Raw genomic sequence first — 21,128 nt, forward strand, 5'->3', positions numbered from 1 at the left:
AGACTTTTGGGCTTTGAGCCAGTCCCTTCATGGACAGGACACCTACATTTCTCATTTATCTTGTCCACCCTTCTAGGTGGGGCGTGGATCCAGTTTTTTCTTCTCCTCAGTGAGCCGTTTCACTGATAGATGTTTAATATCACCACACAAACATTTCTCTTTTTTTAAAAATTGCTTTTGGATGCAATTATAATTCTGCAAGGAGCATTATCACCCTCTTGTGGGGATTTAACTTAACCCAGCATAGTCACAGATGTTCTGGCAGCAGCAACACTGAGCTTGTCCAACTGAAAAGGAAAAAAAAGTAATGCACAATTTTTTCAGTTGTGCCAAAGAGCAGTCTCATCGTTTCAGTGCCACTGTCAAAACCTCTTCATATGGCAGAATGGTGGTTAAAAGTATGATTCAAGCATATCCTACAAAGCAGGTTTTAGCAGACTGAGCTGCTTTTATACCCAGTTTCTCTGTTCTTATGCTGATCACGGATCATAAAAGTAGTTGTGATAAAGAGTGTCCTAAACAAATATCTAACCTTAATTTCTAAAATGAGTTCTGAAATTGAAAGCAACTAACCAATAATTTAAGTTACCCCTATTTCTTCAGTGAATTAAACAAGAACCAAACTTCAACTCCAAAAAAGCCATTTTTCAAAACTGAAAAGTGGAGCTACTTTTACTTTTCTGACATTTACTGTAACATAACTATATAAGTTCACCTTGGAAGTAGTTAAAGTCATTCACAATTAACTTGTACCTTTCAAAAACTTTACTCATATCCACCATTATTTTTTTTATGTTTTCAGAGATGTTACTTGAAAGCTGCTTCTGTTAGTATTAAAATATCAGATCAGAAAATGTTTTTTTCAATTAAAAAGGAAAGTTTTGCCTCTTCAGAAAAAGGCTCAAGACAACAGTGGCTACTTATTCTTTTTCAGGCCAATAAAATCTGTCACTTCATACTATCCTCTGAGTCCATGCAGCTAGTTTATCAGCTAGGCTAGTGCTATAGGTAATCTATAAAAGGGCAGCTGAGAGATGAGAACCGTAAGCTGTACTAGTTTCAACAAAGACTGAGACAACGCTTGCCAACTTTCATGTTTCTGGCACGTGACACTACTCTACTCCTCCTGCTACCCAAATCTGTCCAAACAAGGTGAAGCTTTGTGGCCCCCTAAAGGCAATTTATCTGCTCAAGTACTGCAGATACAAGTTAGGCTTCATCGAATAGCCTAATCCTGATCTGATAAATAGAGGAGCTGAAGTTGTGTTGCTTCCAGCTGTTTGAGTTTAATACCTGTAGCTATGTAGATGACATGCACTGAAGAGCATATCTAATAGCTGAGCTAGCTACTTCATTTACTAGGGGAGCTTTCCATCATGAGTTTGTGTATTGACTGGTCAGTGCAAACTAAGATATGCATTTTGGGTTTTATGACTCATTATTCAGAACCTCAAAAATAGCAAGAATCCCAGAAAGGAAAAAAAAAAAAAAAGGTAAGTAATACATATTAGTACATATTCTTAGAAAGACGCATAAATAGTATATCTATACAGTGTTTTGATCTCAAACCGTCACAGTCAAGTGTTCATGCAGTATTTTATTTCTTCTGTTTCATGCCAGGCAAACATGACTATGCCAAAATTTACAGAAACTGGGAATTGAATTACAGAGATCCTAGAACGCTTCAATTATTTGAAGAACCAAAAGTACTTTTACAGTCTTGTGACCACTGGGAACCTGGGTTTGAGCAATGCAGATGTATCTTAGTGGACACCGTACCATAAAGGTGCTAACCAGTCAACAGGTAGTGCAGGTCTGAGGTAGTATTGCGAAACAGTTCCAGGTAAAGCAAAAGGATAGGCATGTAACACTGGTGGAAAATAATCTTCCGTTTCCCTCTCTGAATTTCCATGCTCATAGGTGGCTACATACTTACTCAACGCACCAGACTGGAAGGAAGTTGTAGAGCCCAGCCCATGGGTTCCCCTTTCTGAGTTACTATAATCAAGATTCCCTTCATCATGACCAAGTTGACCCGTTTCAAGCTGAGCTGGAGAAAAGCCAAAATCAGGCCTCAGGTGAGATGTTCCAGACAACAAGGTAGGTGTAGAGTCTTCCACAGGACCAAAACCAGAAGGTTCACCAAGCCCACCTGGAGTTGCCCTGAAGTTGGGTGGCAAGGTTTGAACTCTAGAGGTTCCCAACCTTACTGGGTCATGCATGAATGACACAGCAGGGTCATTTGGATCAGCAGGAACAGGTGGGGCACCTGGGAGGGAATCATAATGGAGGAGAGGCTGTGCCTCTATGTTATAGAACCCACCATCATTGGGATTAGGCAGGCCCCAATCTAGAGAAAAATATCTCCAGTAAGTTTAAACCAAGGAACCATGTGATATATATATATATTTTTTAAAATAAGCATCTATAAGATTTATAATCTCATTAAGGTGTATTCCTACCTTTAGCAGGAAAGCCATGCACGTTCCAGCTCAAGAGTGCAATGAATGGTAACTGACTGTAGGGGGGAAAAGGGTCATAAGCACTAAAACATGAACATTTGTGAATAAGTGCATATAATTATTTACCCACACGCTACCTTACAAGAACCCAAGAACCCATTTTGCTTGTCAGCTGCATAAATGAGCACTCATCTGAGTGCTGGTTAAATATGAAATGGCAAACCCTCCTTGGCCAATTCCAGAATGAGGAGGTAACAACACACAGCTGCCCATCATTGACTGCTGACTGAAAATCATAGCAGGCCAATTAACCATACCATTAACCTTTCAGATGGCATATATACTCGAGTGGTAGGGATGAACTGCTAACCATGTAGCAGAAGAAAAATGGAATTGAGGAGGAAGAGTAAATGTCATGAAAGACCAAGTCCCTCCATTGGATGTATTTGCATATTGACTTCATATTGACTTCAAATTGACGTACTACTTCTTCGCTTGCAGCGCAACCCATACAAATTTAGGAATATCTATATCTAATTAATCCGCATCCACTAAAATTTACAGTTTGAGATTCTTGTGCAGGGACTTGTTTACATGTGGATTATGGTCTTTCCCCCCATCTGGTGACAAACATAAAAAGAAACACATTCACCATTTGAAATAAATGGCTGCATTATAAAGTTTATTTAATGAATCCATTATCTTGGAGCACAAAGTGTAACTTACTGAACAGAGTCATACTGGAGCCAGCTGTTTTCTCTTTAAGGTGTTTTTACTACCTGAAGTTTTAGATCAATACAACAAATCCATGTCTCTGCCAAAAATAAGAACATCACCTATAGAGATCAGAGGTGTCAGAGTCAGAGCTCACAAGTTACACCAGAAATATTTCTCTTTTGAAAGGAAAAGCTTGCACCTGAAATCATATTGACTGGACTGGATGTATGTTCTGGCATGTTTTAGCTCAGTCTGTGTAGAGTATTCAATGATGATGCTTTTTTAATTATTTAGAGCATCAAATAAGGACAACTTTACCAGCCTATTTTTTTATTATATTAGTCTCAAATCACTGTCATCACCATATTTTTAAATACCACTCAATTTTAAAATTTCATGTTCAAACAGTATGGAACATGAGTATAATATTCTTGTCCCACATTTTACAGTAATTTCCTCAAATGCAATTTAAAGATAAATATGACATTGAGATCCTTTGGGGTTTTTTCAGCTTACCATGGAAAACTACTACTAATTGAAATTAATGGGAAGCTTCTGGACAAATAAAGGATTTCGATAAACACCACAGCCACAAAGTCTAGTATTGTTAGGCCATTTTTTCCATGATGGCACCACCTGTTGTATTATAGTTGATATTTATTATATGTGCAGTTCTTGAAATTTACTGTCCATTTTTCCAGACACATGTAAGCATTAGAGTTTGTCACTACCCAACAAATGTTTGATCTTACCATTAGTGAATACTGCACATTTAGTCTACAGTGTTTTCAGCTTTCAAAGCACTGAGCAAACATTTACTTTTGCCTTCGTGTGGTTTTCGATTTGTCTTCTGTTGGTACTGCATATTTTTGGCCTTTTGGGGAACACACTGTTTATTGATGGATGGCAGTAGGTCTGAAATTGCTTTTGCAAACTGTAATTCACTTGAAGCATGTCAAAATGCCTTATCAGAAGATTTTATTCCCAAAACAAGTGTACTGTGGGGAAAAATAAAACAATACACAACATTGCTTGCCAAAAATGACTATTTTCTTTACAGAAAAATTACTGAAACACCACGATCCTTTTGGTGTATGACTAACTAATCTCCTTTATTTCCTGTATCTTCCAGTTTTACCTAAATTCCACGATCCTGAACCAAATCATCATACCACACAAGCAAAAAAAAAATCTAATTGAATTGCTTCTAATTTCAATTTTTTCATCATTATTTCTATGTTTTGGGAAGCATCTTCTGCCAGACAGCACAAGATGAGTACTAAAGAAACAGAACAATGCTCAGCATGAGTAATGTGTCAGAAAACTAATCAATAAAGACTTTCATTCCATTTGGTATATTTGATCCAACTTGCATTATAGATTCCTTAACTTCACCATGAGATGGAGGGGAGGGAGGGAGGGTGGGAAAGCAGAGGAGAGGTTAATGGATGGTGGATGAAAGGTTTTCTGGTCAGGTTAAAGATCGCTCTCTCCATAGAGGGCAGTGGAGAAGGCAGTGTAGTCCAGTGCCCCGGGTGGTGCTCCATGACCAGCGTAGGGTGGCATCCTCATGATGCAATACTCTGCTTGTTCAGGGGGAAGTTCTCTCCTGAGCTCCTCTACAAGTATATAAGGCTGTGGACGTGGAAAGGTAATTGCATTTCAGATTCTTACTCCCATTTTCTGTTTTAATTTGTTTCTCATCTACAAAAAAGTACATCGTAAATCAGTATGACGTGGCAAATCCCTGGAAATAATGACAGGAATAGCTTATGCTAAAAATATCTGCCCATATGCCAGTAAGCCCCATACACACCTTATCAGCAGCGAGGATCCGGAAGGATGCCACAACCTGCTCGGCAGTGTCTGTATCAGCAGTCTCTCTGGTCATAAAGTCGATGAAAGACTGGAAGGAAACGATTCCCGTAGCATTGGAGTCTACCAGCATCATTATGCGAGCAAACTCCACCTCTCCCTGAAATAGGCGTGAATGAAGACCCATAATGACTGCATGTATGTGTGACTGTATGTGTGAAAATCAAACAATTGCAGAATTTACTAATAACACAGCTGCATCCAAATAACAGTGAAGCGCCTTACCAAGTCATATCCCATGGAGATGAGGCAGGCTCTGAAGTCATCTGTTTCCATTGCTCCATTCTTCTTCTACAAACCAGACGCCAAATTTCAGAAAGTGTTGTCAGAGAAATACAGAAAAGATAAAAGTTTTGATAAAAGTTGAAGATTTCATGATAAAAAAGCTTAAAGGCTAATATGGCACATGCACGTGCATTCACACTGAAACTGGGCGCATGGAAGTTGGAAACACAGATCCAAAGCATTCTTATCAATCACAAAAAGCTGCAGCATTGTCAGTTTTGTAATGAGATTGGAATTTGTTGGGTGTATTATCCAAGCTGTTACTCCATCATGGTGAGGGGAACCAGTATGTGGCTGTACAGATGTGACTTGAATACGTTTGAGACATGCTTGAGTAAGTCATCTATCATTGAAGTTTTACTATATAAAAATAATCTTAACCAAATATATATATAGAGAGAAATACTTAGATATTTTAATACTTTCACAGCAAGATACCAGTAAAAATGTTTAATCTTCACCTTTAGTCCTGACCAACCTTCATATTAAATATAGGGGTGAGTGCAGAAGATTGCACTTTGAACTGGATGGGATTTAGCAAGTATCAGAGACAGTATTTAAAACATGGATGTAGCTTCTAGATCTGAAAAGTAAAGCCAATGAAGTTTAAACCTGCTTTCTTTTTCATGCAGGTTTACAGCCAGACTTTATGGGCACAACTGCTAGCTTCAAGTAAATAACTAAAACATAATTTGTAAATTATGGTCCCCATTAGAGTGAGGAAGGAAGATAAAACGGTATGCTCATTGGTTCATCAATCACAAGTCATTAGCTAATGAGCATGCAGTGTTGCTCAGCTTCATAGAGAGATCCAATCCTCGCTCACCACATAACGTTACAAAATACTGAGACGGCAGTGCCAAAAACACCCAGCTTTACAGAGAGACTGCACTGACCAACATGTAAAGCTGCTGTCGCTACATCCGTGTTTTATACAGTTTATGGATGTCACAAATACCACATAAGAGTTAACACCTGGGTTTTGATGCTCATAAGCTCAAGACACATCTCTCAAAACTGGGCTACCCCCTGCTCTTCTTCTGAGCTACTGAGATTGCTTTACATCGGCCACTGGAATAGGCAGAAAATGGCTCTAGTGAAGTGAAATGGCAAAACGCTGTACCCTGTCAAAGTGGTTGAAAGACGATCTGAACTCATTCATCTGCTGCTGACTGATGCCCTTAGCATCCCGGGTCAGGATCTGGGTCTCAATCTCATTGATAGTTCGGGCGATGGTTGTGAGGAGCAGCTCCCACCCAACACGGATGTGCTGTGTTGACAGACCAGAAATGTTAAAAGACTCTGGAAATCCAAGTTTATGTTGACAAACCTACTTTAAGAATCAATGTATTTTTCTATGTATATGTAGCTATAAAACTCAATTTCCAGTACCTCCATGGTGTAGTTGGTGTGTTTGTTATCAAACACAAGTGACTCCTGGATTAGCTGGTGGTCTCCCTCTAACTTGTCAATATTGGGTTTATAAGCAACTATGACATGCTCGATTTGCTTCAGCTGGGTCATCTGGTCCTCCAAGGTGCCTCCTATCTCCAGGGAGCAGCGCCCTATTTCCTGTTAGGACGGTACATGCCACGAGGTTAGCTCGTAAGCTCGTTTGATCATAAGATGGGGCTCTAAGAGCCCCATCTTATGATCAAAACTGGTCATGAAGAGGGTTTGCTTACTGAATCTGCAAAGAGCCAATTACATGTGACTGACAGTAATTTTACTCTGTATAAGAACTATGAGGTGAGTATATACATGTGTGTATAAATATATCCTGAGTAAATTTACTTTGTATTATTCAGATATCATCATCATCAGGAATGAAACTGCTATTCTACTTGTCTAAGTACAATGAATTAGAAAATAATCCTCTTCCATTTCAGACTTTATTTGATTAATGTAGAATTTGCTTATTAAGCCTGTATACTGAACCTCCATCCTGGTCTGTATCCAGGGCCCAATCAAATTAGCCTGGGCAGCAAACTGCCGTCTCAGCCTTTCGTTGGCATGCTGGCGTGCCATCTCCTCCTGGAGGGCACTATCTCTCTGAGGAACCAGCTTTTTCACCTAGAAAACATGCACAGATACACAGAACAGATACATTATTGCTGGTTGTATAAATTACATTTTTATTAAGAGATAGTGATTTGGATTGCAAACTTACTAAGCGATTGCTGACTCCTCTGTCATAAAATATCAGTATTAGTAAACAATGATAGTGTTCTCTTATGTCCACTATCTCTATGACTACCCTTTAATATACTCTCTGAGTCTATAAATCAGTTTGAAAACTGTAGCTACCTTTTCCCACTTGTTGAGAAGCTCTTCAGTTGTGATAGTGCTGTAAGAGTTGATAAAGCTGGCCTTGATCCCATAGCTCTGTGAAATTTTCTGCACCTCATTGTGGATTCCCAAGATGGCCTGTCTCTCTGAATCTGCCTCGGGAAGAGTAGCTTTGAACTGCTCATGAGCTGCGATTAGACTCTGGAAGGGGAAGCAGGAGAGGAAAGTGTTGAAATTTTATGGAAATGTCAATTTTGTCCCAAGAGATAACATTATGTGCTGTTTTTTTTAGGGTGTGACAAATAGAAACATTGCGCACTATATAGCATTTTTGTTTTTTCAACACAACATTATATATTATGAAACCCAATCACGAGGAATCCATTAAATGGGCTTATATGAAAAACTGTAAAATTACACTGTGATCACATTATAAGCACTTAATGCCAAAGGCTGCTCTCCTCAGAATATAGTAAACTTACCTGAACCTCTTCAATAGTATGCACTATAAACATGTCCTGCAGATCCTCCATCGCTCCTTCCATCCAATTGTTGAAAGGAGCAGACCTCTTAGCAAATTCTAGGAACAACTGATCAATGGTTTCCAGCAGTTTCTCTGTGCGCTGAGAGGATTACAAAACATAACAGACATGTTTTATAAATGTTGAAATCCTAAAATTGTCACAATATCTAATCACAGCTCAGCGTTACGCTTTAGCATGACTTAAACACCCTCTCACCTGTTTTGAGAATGATGGCAGTGTGCATAACTTTCTTTGACTTGTTAACCCCAGCTCCCAAGTCTGGCTTGGTTGTTCCTGACAGAGTCCCTCCCCTCAATGGGAGATAGTTGGAAGTAGAAGATGGAGATAAACAGCCCCCTGTTCCTGTCATTCAGACTTAATCCTTGGCCCTTTTCCCAGGCCCTCACACATTTGTGGGTCTGGAATGGCCAGTATGGCTCAGAGGAAGTGGCTAGTGGGCTTTTAGCCAGTTGCTTTCTGGATATGACATCTACATCCATATCTCTTTTATCCCCTCTACCCTTCTATTTTACCTTTCTATGCGGGGCAGGGATTTTAGAGGGGATCCAGTTATCTGTCCCCTTCAATCACTTGTCTCTTCAACACTCACATCAGTGACAGACATCTAAAATGCTTTGACTAAAATTTTAATTGAGCTGGCGTTTGATGGTAGTTCAATGCGTAGAACATTAGCACACTCTTGTGGGGACTTAATATATACAAAGAACTTGAGAACTTTTAAGATCTCTACAGCTATAATGGATTAATACCTAAAGCCTTTGCCATAAATCCCCTTCAGTCATACACTCACAAGTGAAATTTTGTTCTTACCTCCAGTGCCTCTCTCCTCTTCTGAGTCAGCGTTCCCAGCTTGTCCCATAAGTCACAGATGCTTTGGCAGCGCTGGTTAACAGCAGCAACATCATGGTAGTCCAACTCACTAGGAAAAGAAAAATAAACCTGTTGTGCCATTTTTACTTCTGGAAAACAGAGCCCCATCCACCCACCAGCACTGGTTAGAGTTGTGGTATACAGAATATATAGTATGATATAGAGATATGTAAATCCTACTGCATGAGAAAACTGTATTAAGTTGAGGTAAAACAACAAAGAAAAGAAAATTTGAGAGCAAATAGCTATAATAAATAATAATGAGGACTGCAAGATGACTTTAAATTAAAGTTTAACACATGAAAAAACAGAACATATTCAGCTCAGTCTTGGAAGAAAAAAGGGCTCTTGGCTTTGAACTTCAGAGCGTTTAAAACTGCTTGAATTAGTATTCAGGTTTAGGCACTCATTTACAGAAAATGCACCACCAAAATCATCACAGTGTTGAGACTCTGTCACTGCTTTCCCTGGATGAGCATCTGAAGCTGCACTTTTAGGTGAAAGTATAAGTGACCTCAAAGGAAAACAGTGAACAGGGTTCATGTAGCATTTTATTGAGATGTCATTCAATGGAAAAGGTCAAAATACACCATACGGTAAACTACAGGAATAAGAGTTGCCTTAACCCCAGACCGCTTCAAGCTATTTGAAAAAAACAAAAATTAAAAATGCTTTTTGTCTTTGGTAGAGTCTTGTGTGCAGTGGAGGTCCACTGGTAACCTGTGTCCCAGTGGGGGTGGCTGAAGATGGCTGGGAGATGGTATCTCTCACGGCAGACATTATTCTGATGAACTCTGCTAGCCTCGTGTTCAGCATGTAAATGTGGCACTGTGTAATGAAGAAGCTGACGAATCACAAAGAGGTAGTGCGGCTTTGCGCCAAATGGTGTCTCATGGTATTGTGAAGCTTCCCCAGCTGAGGCATAATGGTTGGCATGTGGATATACATATGGAGGCACTGGCAGAAAGCCTTGGTCTTTGTTTCTCTGTCTTCACCTAGATGGTCATAGATAGCTGCATAGCAACTCAACTCACCAGGTTGGTAAAAGGTTCAAAAGAGAGATGTAGTGCAAAATCAAGCTCACAGGTTTCCCACCCTTACTGTGTTCAAAATTTCCTTCATCACCTGCATGAAATAGAGGTGAAGGAAAGCATATAACTGGGCTAGGTTGAGTTGCTCCAGAGACTGAGTAGGTTCCAGTAAATCATTACACAGAATTAGCTTCAGGTATAGAATTTACTTCTGAACTCGCTGGATTATGCAAAAATGAGACAGCCGTATCATTTGTGTCAGTAGGTGGAGGAGAGAGTGAGCCAAAGAGAAGGACAGCATGCACCTCTGTGTTAGAGACCACATCCTTAACAGGATCAGTCTCTTTCCAGCCTAGGAGGAAATAATATTTAAGGTATGTGTTCACATAATAACTTTGAAAATATGACTGCATCCCAGCGCATTATGATCTCAGTGAAGTTTTAGTCTTACTTTTAACAGAAAACCAGCATTTTGGTCAATAATAATAATGTATACTTTATTAATCCCATAGGAAATTGCTTAGTCCTCTGCATTTAACCCATTCACTCAGTGAAGCACCGGGCACCTACCAAAGGGTATCTCAGTGTAGCCGTTCGGTGGATTTGAATCCCTGATTGGGGGGGATCATGGTGCAAACACTCTACCTACTGAGCTATCCCTCAATAACTGATTCCTTCTCTTTTTTCCTCAGTGTTTTCAAATATAAAACAACAAACTCTCTGTATTCACATCTATCATTGTGCACTGATTGAAAAAAATCTCAGAAGTCCCATGAGCCACACCTTTCTCATTTCTGAGTACTTAAAATCTTAACTAAGAATACCTCTAATAGCTACCTAACCTCTGCCTTGGCATCTAGTGGTTCTTAAGTGGTTAACAGTTAATTCACATGCATTTGAGATGCATGAACCATAGCTTATTTTCTGTGTGAGAGGACAGCAGTGACCTCTATTGCTTGTCACCCATAATTTAACCCAGTAATCACCGGTGGGTTGTACTGGGTCTAAAGCCAAAAAACAATGCATGTGCATTTGTGCATGAAGTGTGCATGAAAGAAAAAACAAGATTAATTTCATTGACTTTACTATTATTTCTCCTGTCCTGGATTTCGGTGATACGTGACTGCATACATCTGCTGTTGGGAGTGCATACTTTAGTTCCTGTGCAATGGCAGCAATCTGCTCCACTCTGTCCTGGTGGGCTGCCAAGTCACTCTCAAAGGCCTCGTGTTTTCGAAGCAGTGCTCTGATTTCTGTCAGTGTGGCTGTTTCGTAGTCCTTCTGGGAAAGGAACAGCTCTTTACCTGAATGTCACATATGAAAAAGGAATATTGAGATAATAATAAGGTTCTACTAAAAACAGTCCTTATCTGGTCATTACAGATGCAGAAATTAACCTTCAATAACATTTCATTATGAGGAAATCTAAACAGTAAAATGCACTCTATATAAAGTGCTTGGCCAAGATAAACACGTGGACCTATAGACACATCAACAGCAATCAAAAAGGTAAATACACAAACTACAACTGACCGCTGGCCCAGTTCTCATGATTAGTTGCTTTTTGGCGAAACTTTTCTGCAAGGTGGTCCACCCTCTCAAGCCTACGGATCTCTGTAAGAAGCCATTCCTCGTACCCTTTCTCTGCCTGCTCCAGACCCTGCCATGCACTGGCTATATCCTGTCAACACAATGCAATCTTTAGTGTCTGAACCACAACAGAACTGATCGCAAGACTCAATCATGAATGAATGAATATGAAGTTGTGACTTACAGATACCATCTTCCCCTCAGAGGGCATAAAGGCAGGCCGGTTGCTGATGCGCAACTTGGTCTGAAGGGTGTTGAAGTTAATTTCCAGCTGGCACTTCTCCTGCACTTTCGGGGGCTTGTGCTGGCGTCTGTAGTCCCTGAAGTCCTCCAGCTTCCGTTGCATCTCTGCCATGGTCTTCTCTGGGGTCCGATTCTCCAGCCAGGGAGTGGTGCGGCGGATCCACTCCAGCAGCTGGAAAACACAAGGACAACATGGGAATAAGTGGAGTGGCAAGAGAGTGGTGATAAATAATTGATTTTTCCAGCAGATGGATCTCAGTTTGTAACATCAGTGAGATATTTGAGTAGAGAGAGAAAAATTTTGTTTTTGAACTTTTAATTTGAACAGCCCATAATAAACAGAGGACAAACAAAAATGTACTAATACTGTACCTTAATCACTGTTATCCAAAAAGCACATCACTTTGAAAAATCTTTCATGACACAAAGTGCCATCATTATATTTAAACTTTACCTCACTGGCCAGTCTCTCATATTCTTCCATCAGTTTCTCATTCTCTTGGTTTACTCCAAGCACCTTACAGATCCTGTTGGCAGCAGTCTCCGCCTGAGAGCACGGGGACAATAATAATGTAATTAGATCAGAGAACTAAGATGGCAAGGATTTTTAATCAGTGTGCTGTGTCTAAATCAAACTGAGTATATATATATTTTTTATTTTTTTGATATTCTCAGAATAACATGGTGCTATTGAAAAAAAGACAGACAAAACTACCTGCTCAGCTCCAGCAAAAGCATGGTAAAAGCAGGACACATAGGTCATGATGGCTCTCTCATCGGGCTTGGGGGTGTTGATGATATCTGTGGCATGAAGAGGGATGAAAAGTCAAGGTGGCAGAAAGAATTTAAAGGAAACTACAGCTACATTGGATAATAGAAGGAGATATTTTTTATGGTTTTCACTTCCGTTCAGACATAACAAAAATGCAGTTAGATATGAAGACAATTATATGTGACAGAAATCTATGTGGTTGATATTTGGACCCCTGTGAAGGAGATTCATCCAAAACAATAGATATACATTGTTAGCACCCATTACCATAAACAGGACACAAAAAACTCATATTTTTCCACTACATAAAATATTACCCTCTGCATCCAGCATTTTTGGAATGTCCAGGTGTTTTTCTGCTATGTCAAAAGCCAGGTTCAAGTTCCCCAGAGGATCATCCTAAATAAGAACACAGAACATCACTGTACACCAGTGCCACACTTACAACACCACTGAAATCCATGCAATCAAGGCACAAAACATGTGATGGTCATATAATCTACATGCACATTTACTAGCCCTCAACTAGATCCTTGCAAAACCTTAGAAATTACATCTCTTAGTTTCCAAAGAACTTTAATACCAGTTTAATTCTTTATTTGTTGATTAGATCACATTCACAGGAAAGGTCAGTTATGTCTCAAATAAATACCATTTATTTATCTCCATCTGCCCTTTATTATGAATATGATTGATTTTTTTTCTTTGTTTGATTAAGGAATTGCTGTTTTAGTCTGTTGCATAAGAGATGATGAAAGGGGAAGCATTTAATAATCTATAACCAGCAGATGTTTATTACTCTCTATACCTCTTCTTATTTTTTAATGGAATTGTTTTAAAGAAATGCATTCCTCCTTTTTCATACTAGTTACTGTGACAGGAAAATACAAGTGTTTGACAGGATAGGAGTTGTGCCTTGAGCCAAAAGCTGACAGTGAACCCCTCTGCTGCTGATGGGGCTGTCACTAAGAGTGCAAAGGGGTAAAGGAATCATACTATCATGCTGCTGTCCCTATCACTGTACCGCTGTTCCTCAAAGGTAGAGGGTAGGGGTGGTGCACAACATGACAGGGGCAGCTGCTCACATATCCGGTACAAGAAAGATAGATAGATGGATTGGGTGGTAAACTGATGGCATAGAGGAATGGAAATAAGAATACCTCGAGCCTTCTGTGTGTGTGTCTGTGTATGTGTCCCTGACAAGAGCTGTCTCAACAGGCTTAACAAACTCGCTCACCTGGAGCCAGATTCAAAGGTTGCCTGATGCACAATGCAACTGTCTCCAAGCAGCATGAGCAGAACTGAAGTTCAGGTGTGACTGAGTGTGTGAACATGGATCTCAAAGACACAAAAAGTGTGAATAAAAGGCTGTAGCAAGAAATAGTGTACTGAAGTATATTACTAGCCAGCATGGTTTGTTTACATTGTCCATTTGAATCATTGTATATACTTTCATTATTTTCTAATAAAAGTATCACCGTCCTTGCGGCGATTAATAAGTATCACTGTGATGTTATGAGTGTAATGCGTATAGATGTCTTCCTGACTTTTATGTGCACCGGTGGCCTCTAAATGGGGAATACGACGTGACAGCATGGACAATGGCAGAGGTAAAGCTAAGCCTGCGCTCTGCAGGGACTAAGCTCATGTTTCTGTGACTATTCAGGGTTGACTCCAAGTCAGGCCAGTCAGCTGTGTGTAGAAAAGTGAGTGCCTCTGATCACAAAATGAATGAAAAGTCACTCTTCATATCCTTCCAAGGTGGTTCCCCTGCTATATATTTACAGTAACAGGGAACATATGGCCCGAGCAAACTAAATGTTCTGATGTGAGGTCAGCTATGCTGGCTGTGATTTTTTTAAGGCTTAAAAAGGGAAGAAAAACATCTTTTTATGAACTCACACCTGGCAGTTAAAGCATGACACCTCAAATAGTCCTATAGCAGCCTTGCCCTTTCCATCTGGCTAACACAGCACCTTCTTCCAGGAGAGAAAAGTTTACTTGTGTATTATCGCTACTTGGCGAACAAGGGAGGGCTGTGAGCTGTGCTCTCTAGCCCTCTGCAAACACGCAGCAAATAAGCAGCTCACCGAGGCCCTCACCTGAATCCTGGACATCTGCTAAACCAGAACATTTAACTGAGACATACATTTTTGACCTAAAATGCTTCACACTGATACTCTAGTCATTAAGTAGGTTTCAAATGCAGAGAAAAGTCAAGACTCTTCAGAGTGTAGAGGCCATATATTTCCACCATGTGGTAACCCCTTGTTAACAAGGGAGCCTTTTAAATCTAATCTGGTAATGGGCGCAGCGGGTTGCACAAAAACACAGCAATAAAATTGAAATAAAAGTTGCAGTTTTCATGCTAATTATGATGAAATTGTGTGCTAGGTAAACTGATTTGCTTAAGCATAATGAAGCATGAGGCGATACTAAATGAGTGCACTCACAACAGAGAGAAACACATTCATAAATTAAAGCCGGATTATAACCATTAGCCAAATAACACATTAATAACACAACACAGCGGACTTCCTACAAACACCTTACATCACATTAAATCACTAACATGTAGATCTTGTCCTTTGAAATGCCACATATTTCTAAGAATATCCAAAAGAGACACAACACAACACCCCAGGATCGTTAAAACACAAATTAGTTTGTCAAACAGATGACCACTGCAAGCGAGTTATTAGCAGAGTAAAGAGATCAATTGTGTAATCTTCTAGTAGTAGATAAAGACTTCTTTTCCACAAAGCGGACAAAACTGTGCTTCTTATGTTTGTGGAAATCAAAGTGTTATTGTGCAAGCTTGAAACACAGCAAGCGAAACCACACAACACCTTGTTGAGCTTAGAGTAGTCGAGGAGGTCGGGTCTGTGTCTGTGAATCAGGGCGCAGAAGGCCAGGCCATCCTTCCAGCTTCACCAGTCAATACAGAGAATAAACATGTCAGGTCATAAAGATGAAATTTCTCGAGTCCAGCTCCGATATTCACCATTAAAGCGGTGGTAACATTTCCCTGATGCTACCCTCTATCCTCCTTTTTATATTTTGTATTACTAAAGTCATCTACAGAAGAACTTAGTATTGATATCATGCTATTAGATGAACCTATTGACCTAACAACCACTACATTATGTTATAATAGATTATAGACACCTGGTTTACAAGATCTAAATTCAGTGGTCACAATACAGTGTGTCATACTCACCTGACATGGAAGTTTTGGACATTAACATTCCTGTAGGGGGCAGTCTTTCTTTGACACCACAGTAGAAGCCCTTCCTTGGCAGATGTTTCTGAGGAGAACATGTATTTGCCATTTAAACGTGTGGTCAGCTTTCTCATTTGGCACATACTACACAAGCATTCTGTGCACTGATATATCATACAACTTGTTTTTGTGACAAGTGAACTCCATAACAATGTTTTCATTTCGTTTGCAGGGTTTTTTGTGCAAATATATATATTATTACCCACCAAAGTAAAGTCAACAGAATTATGATGGAATTTTTAGCATTTTTTAAGTGATGTTTAATTTACTCGAACATAAAATGCACTTTTATTTATAAACTGGCCAAAAACAAGCAGGAAGGATGCTGGTTTTTATTTAATAAAGTAATCCAGTCTGTTGTGTCTATCTATATGTGTGGATTAATTGTGCTTATTTGCACAGTCAGATGCGAAAATGCCCATTTTACAGGAAAGGTCTTGGTATGTTGTCACGTAGCTTGAAGCACCTATATGTTCCTGGACTGTGTGTGCTAACCTCACCTTCCACAGATATGTCCTGAATGGCAAAGCGGAGGATTATAGTCCAAATCATTCCAAGAGTCATCTTTACATTCCCATCCACAATCTCTGAAACAAAAAAGTGTTATATTTAGTCTCCAGCAGATTATTTCACAAGGTAAAAATTCCTGGTTCCAACTCTTGCATCCCTAAATGGTTACATTATATTCATACACAGGACGTGCACAGGTACCTTCGGCTCCTATTGAAACCAGTTTGACTCCTTTACTTGTGATGAAGTCCAAAGCTTTGTTAACATTTGCGATCTTATGAAACCGCATCTTCCCTCTATCTGGCTTGGGTAGCCTCTCTCCTGCAAACACAATATGGTGTGCATATAACCTCAGCTAATAAGACACAGAAAGAAAGCTGACTGAAACACTAAAAAAAGGCAAGAAAATGAAAACTCTCTTTAGTGCTCCAACCTGAGATAACTTCCAGCAGCAGCATGAGTTTGAGTCCATTCCTGAAGTCCTCCTCAATGTTTTCAATTTGAACACCAGCTTTCCTCAGGTGGGAGTTACACCAAGCTGTGAAGGTCTAACAGAAAAAGGATTCCCAGCTCAATAAAAATTGGATTTGACTCAAAAACGAAAAGAAATTTACAGCAGTCAGTTAAGTTTTCTTCACTTTTGGGGGCATTTTTGTTTAACTGGCAGTTATACTCACTTCTAAAAATTTATATCACTTTTTTACTGGATTAAACTACAAGCTATTCCTCTTTACAGTAAACCTAAACAAACTGGGATCTTCACTTAGGACTATAACCAAGTCGATTGTCCATTAGTTAAACATTAGTGTTAAGTTTCAACATTTCCTACAATGGTTCCATAGCTAACACCTATCAGAACAAATGTACTCCATGTTTGGTACTCAAATACTGTAAATCAAGTTAAGACAGGCTCATTGTCTTTCGCCTATTTTTATAAAGCCTCTATCAATAGCTAGCAGCAGAGTTCATGGACGCTGAGCACTGTAAGGATGAAAGCTGGGAGCCGACCACAGAGCACATTCCAGCTGATATAAGGTGATAAATTTAGACTGCTCTGCCGTGCCTCATGATAAAAGACGGGGAAGAAGAACGTCAACATGAGTGAAAATGTCACGTGGACGAGGGACAAGTTTTCCCCTCACGTCACTTTCTGTCACTATTTTGCCACTTCGAATATGACACGTTGATATGTTACAGCTGCATGGAGATAGCTCTATCACAGTACACGTGTGCCGTTCTTCCAGAGCACAGGCATTGCCGATGAAGTGTGGAGACAAGCCAGGAGTGAATGAATGATGGGCACATTAAAAATTCTCATTTAGAATAATTTGAAAGATATGCCACAAGGATGAGTAATGGATCTGGATGTTGTAAATATTACCCTCTGCCACACAGAAAATATAAACATTTCAACAGCTCACTATCATTAGATAGAAATCAAGTTTCAATTTGGGCTGCCCAACTATGGCAAAAGAAAAAAAATCATTATTTATGTTGGTCAGTACTGATATCATGATCATTTAAACTCGGTTATTCGTAGACCTTGGAAAATTAAACTTTAAAAAAGTGAAGACAATTGTCTTTTAAGTGACTGAATTTCCTTGAACTTTAATTACAATTCAGCACTCTAAATAAAGAAATAAATGCAAATTGAAATATATCTGCCACAGTCTGGCAGAGAATGAGTTCAGGCTTTTATGGAGGGGCAGAAATGAAGGACAAGCATGTTTTGAAAGGCAATGTGGGAGCAGTATTGCAAAATGATGCACCATAATAAAGTTTCATCTTGTTTTTTCTTCCCCAATAATTATTGGTAGACAAAATTGTACTAAATATTTACACTTTTGCCCATCCCTAGTTTCTATGTTTAGATGTATGAATCATTGAACTAATCAACTACATGATAAAAATTGTACATAAACAACGAGCTGTAGTGTGATATTTGCGTATGCTACACTTCCTGATAACATGTTTCAATTTTACCTTTCATCTCCATTAACAGGAGTAGAGAATGAAAGCATTTACTGATTTTATTAAAAATAAATAGTTTTCAGTGAAAAGATAAACTGGGTTGACTTTTGCACTTTTTCCTTTGAGTTTCATTTCCTTTTAAGAAAAATTGTGATTTTAGCCCATGAGAGGAAAAGATCACAGCTGATGTCTATCTAAAAAGAAGCACAGAAGAACATTTTAAATGAGCTAATTTTACATTTTTGTGACTTTACTTGCATACTTTCTAGATTTATATGTGAATAAATAAATACTCTAGAGTGACATGGGGAAAATATTTTAGGATTTTCCAGCACTGATCCACGGACAACCTTGTACCCAGGAGGACTGCATATGCATGCCCAGCCAGCCACTCAGCTTCTCGCCCCGCAGGTGCCGGAGCAAAATCAGAATATTACAGGCATTAGAGTAAAGGCCATCCCCATTCCACACTGAGTGAGTCCCTCGGGTGTGTGTGTGTGACAATGAGCCGCTGCCTTCCTTGTAAAAAAAAACTTTGTCTGCTGGTCCTCCAAATCTGGCTCTGCCACTAGTCGCAGAACCCTACTTTCCAAGCATCCCCGCCCTCTACTGCCCGGTGACGATTAAAGCTAAAAATATTTATGAATCACATCCAGTGAGGACCGACCCTGTCACTGAAGTGACGGATGCCTTTGGGGGCTCACTAGGTCAGAGGCTGGCAGGCTGAGACCTGGAGGATGGAAAATAAAAGCGAACTGGATGCTTAACATTTTGGAAAGACCTAGCCACATCAGCGGATCATGGATGACTATTTTCACTTGGTTTAACTTAGATGAAGGATATTCACTATGTATCAGTCACATTTCATCACTTTCGCTCAATGAAACCGAGCACCCTGGCTGTGCCTACTCTGCTCTGTCATCAATCTCCTTGATGAACTCATATGAATTAGGCAATAGATTTAAAAAGGGCTCCATATAAGCAATAATATATAGCAACCACAACTAGAATTAAAATAAGCTAATTGCACCATGGTATAGGAGATAATATTTTGGAAAAAATGACAATAGATATCAGTAATAGAGCAATTTTGTTCCATTTTCAACAAATAGAAGCTGCAGCACAGTGTGGGTGCTAATATTGAGCGTCAAACTGGGGCACAAAGGAACAGAAAAAACTCAAACCACCCTCCAATGACCACTTATCAACTCAAAATTAGATAAAGAGTGGAAAAAATAGCTGTGTATATGGACTGTGGTGTTGCTGCCTGGTGTTGCCAAAAATACAGTTTTATCATCCCTGCACAGGCCACAGGAGGTTACGAAGGGCATGGAGGAGCTGATGGACTCCAGTTGTGCAAAGAGCTGCAGTATAAGGTCCCAGCCAATTTTTAAAGCCCTAAAACCAACTGACGGTGTTGGGGGCCGAGGCTATATCGAGTCGAGTTGGTGCTGGTACAATTTTTCTACGTGGTTTCTATAAACAAAAGAATTCCGCACCAAGGACACTGGATTAACCCTACTAATGCCTTTTGGTCCCGAGGTTAAAATTAGATGGAGCGTCCATTCTAATCCCAAGAGCGTCATCATGTGTTAGAAGCATCTGTTGACAGCTCGCATTCCTCGCGTATCAGTGGAGAGGCAGCAGTCTGGAGAGCCGCTGGAAGGTACAGCTATTGTTAGCTGGTACCCACCACCGCATCCGTCCCTCACGCCTCACGCACTGGACCCTATCTGCGTCAGGTCTGCGGCACTTAGCGAGGACCACACCGGAGGTTAACCAATGCCACCTTTAAAAATAAAACTAAACGTTACGTTTACCAGAGGTGGGTGAAGTAACCCCAACGGCCACTGACTTCTTAAGGCAAAATTCAAGCTGTGTAGTTGTGGTTGTATAACTTGTGTACCTCTATAACTTGCTCCCGACCTCACTGAACTATATTTTGGGTAATGTCTATCAGTGATACGAATAACAGCTACCCTATCCCAACATCCAAGAACAAAATGTCCAGTAAAGAGATCAAAATACTTCAGCAGCGTGACTTGTCGCGATGAACCCGCTGAACTGATTTTATTTTGACAAGGTTAACCGGAAGTTTATCTCCCCGACTCGGCGTGCTTAACGTCTCTCAAGACTTTTTTTTTTACTGTTAGCCCAAAGTTATGAACTGTACTACTGTGTACATATGTAAAATATATATTTTTACATAGAAATATTAAAAAATTACCATAACATCTAAAGTTACACAATTCTGAGTAAGAAAAGACCAAGCTGTTTAATTTCTCTCTAAAATAATATTAGCTAACGCTCGATAGTTTTAGACTTTTTTCAGAAACAGACGATTTTTTACGTACTTTCCTCTGTTGTTGTTCCCAGGCAGGGTCTAGTAACATGTCCCTGTCCCACTCTTCCTCCTGGATCATATACTCATCCTCGTAGCCGTTATCATAGTGCACCGTGGTCTCCACCTGGGTCATCATTTTGCCGATATTTTCTTTCTTTTTCTTTACGTCGAAACTCAAATGTTTTCCTTCAGACTGTAGATTTAGGTCTAACTGCCGAGCACAGAAAAAAAAAGTTCCTCTTTTCACAGAGCTGCTCCTTCGTTTGTCTCACTCTCTCACGCTTGCCCTTGTCCTCCCGACCTGACGGACGTCTGGCCCTGGTTGCCACAGATGAACAACA

At 39.8% G+C, this 21,128-nt stretch overlaps 1 protein-coding gene and 1 long non-coding RNA gene across 2 annotated transcripts; both read right to left on the bottom strand.

Annotated features, from left to right (window-relative positions):
- Nucleotides 1-1,579: 1,579 nt before the first annotated feature.
- Nucleotides 1,580-2,700, bottom strand: LOC145419714 (uncharacterized). Its single transcript, XR_013901045.1, has 3 exons — nucleotides 2,600-2,700; nucleotides 2,463-2,518; nucleotides 1,580-2,350 (listed from the first exon to the last, which is right to left on the bottom strand). It is a non-coding gene; the product is annotated as an uncharacterized LOC145419714 (long non-coding RNA).
- A 423-nt stretch (nucleotides 2,701-3,123) lies between these two features.
- actn2b (actinin, alpha 2b) lies at nucleotides 3,124-21,127 on the bottom strand. Its single transcript, XM_026190111.2, has 21 exons — nucleotides 20,798-21,127; nucleotides 16,906-17,020; nucleotides 16,674-16,793; nucleotides 16,463-16,549; nucleotides 15,900-15,987; nucleotides 15,529-15,607; nucleotides 12,997-13,078; nucleotides 12,623-12,708; nucleotides 12,362-12,454; nucleotides 11,849-12,079; nucleotides 11,608-11,755; nucleotides 11,228-11,378; nucleotides 8,984-9,092; nucleotides 8,111-8,251; nucleotides 7,647-7,829; nucleotides 7,278-7,412; nucleotides 6,732-6,911; nucleotides 6,463-6,609; nucleotides 5,280-5,345; nucleotides 4,996-5,154; nucleotides 3,124-4,814 (listed from the first exon to the last, which is right to left on the bottom strand). Exons 1-21 carry the CDS (start codon nucleotides 20,921-20,923, stop codon nucleotides 4,656-4,658), a joined length of 2,685 nt encoding a protein of 894 aa, XP_026045896.1. The 5' UTR covers nucleotides 20,924-21,127; the 3' UTR covers nucleotides 3,124-4,655.
- Between the last annotated feature and the right edge of the window lies 1 nt (nucleotide 21,128).

The sequence above is a fragment of the Astatotilapia calliptera genome, chromosome 13 (genome assembly GCF_964374335.1).
Source record: "Astatotilapia calliptera chromosome 13, fAstCal68.1, whole genome shotgun sequence".
In the NCBI taxonomy this organism is placed as follows: domain Eukaryota; kingdom Metazoa; phylum Chordata; class Actinopteri; order Cichliformes; family Cichlidae; genus Astatotilapia; species Astatotilapia calliptera.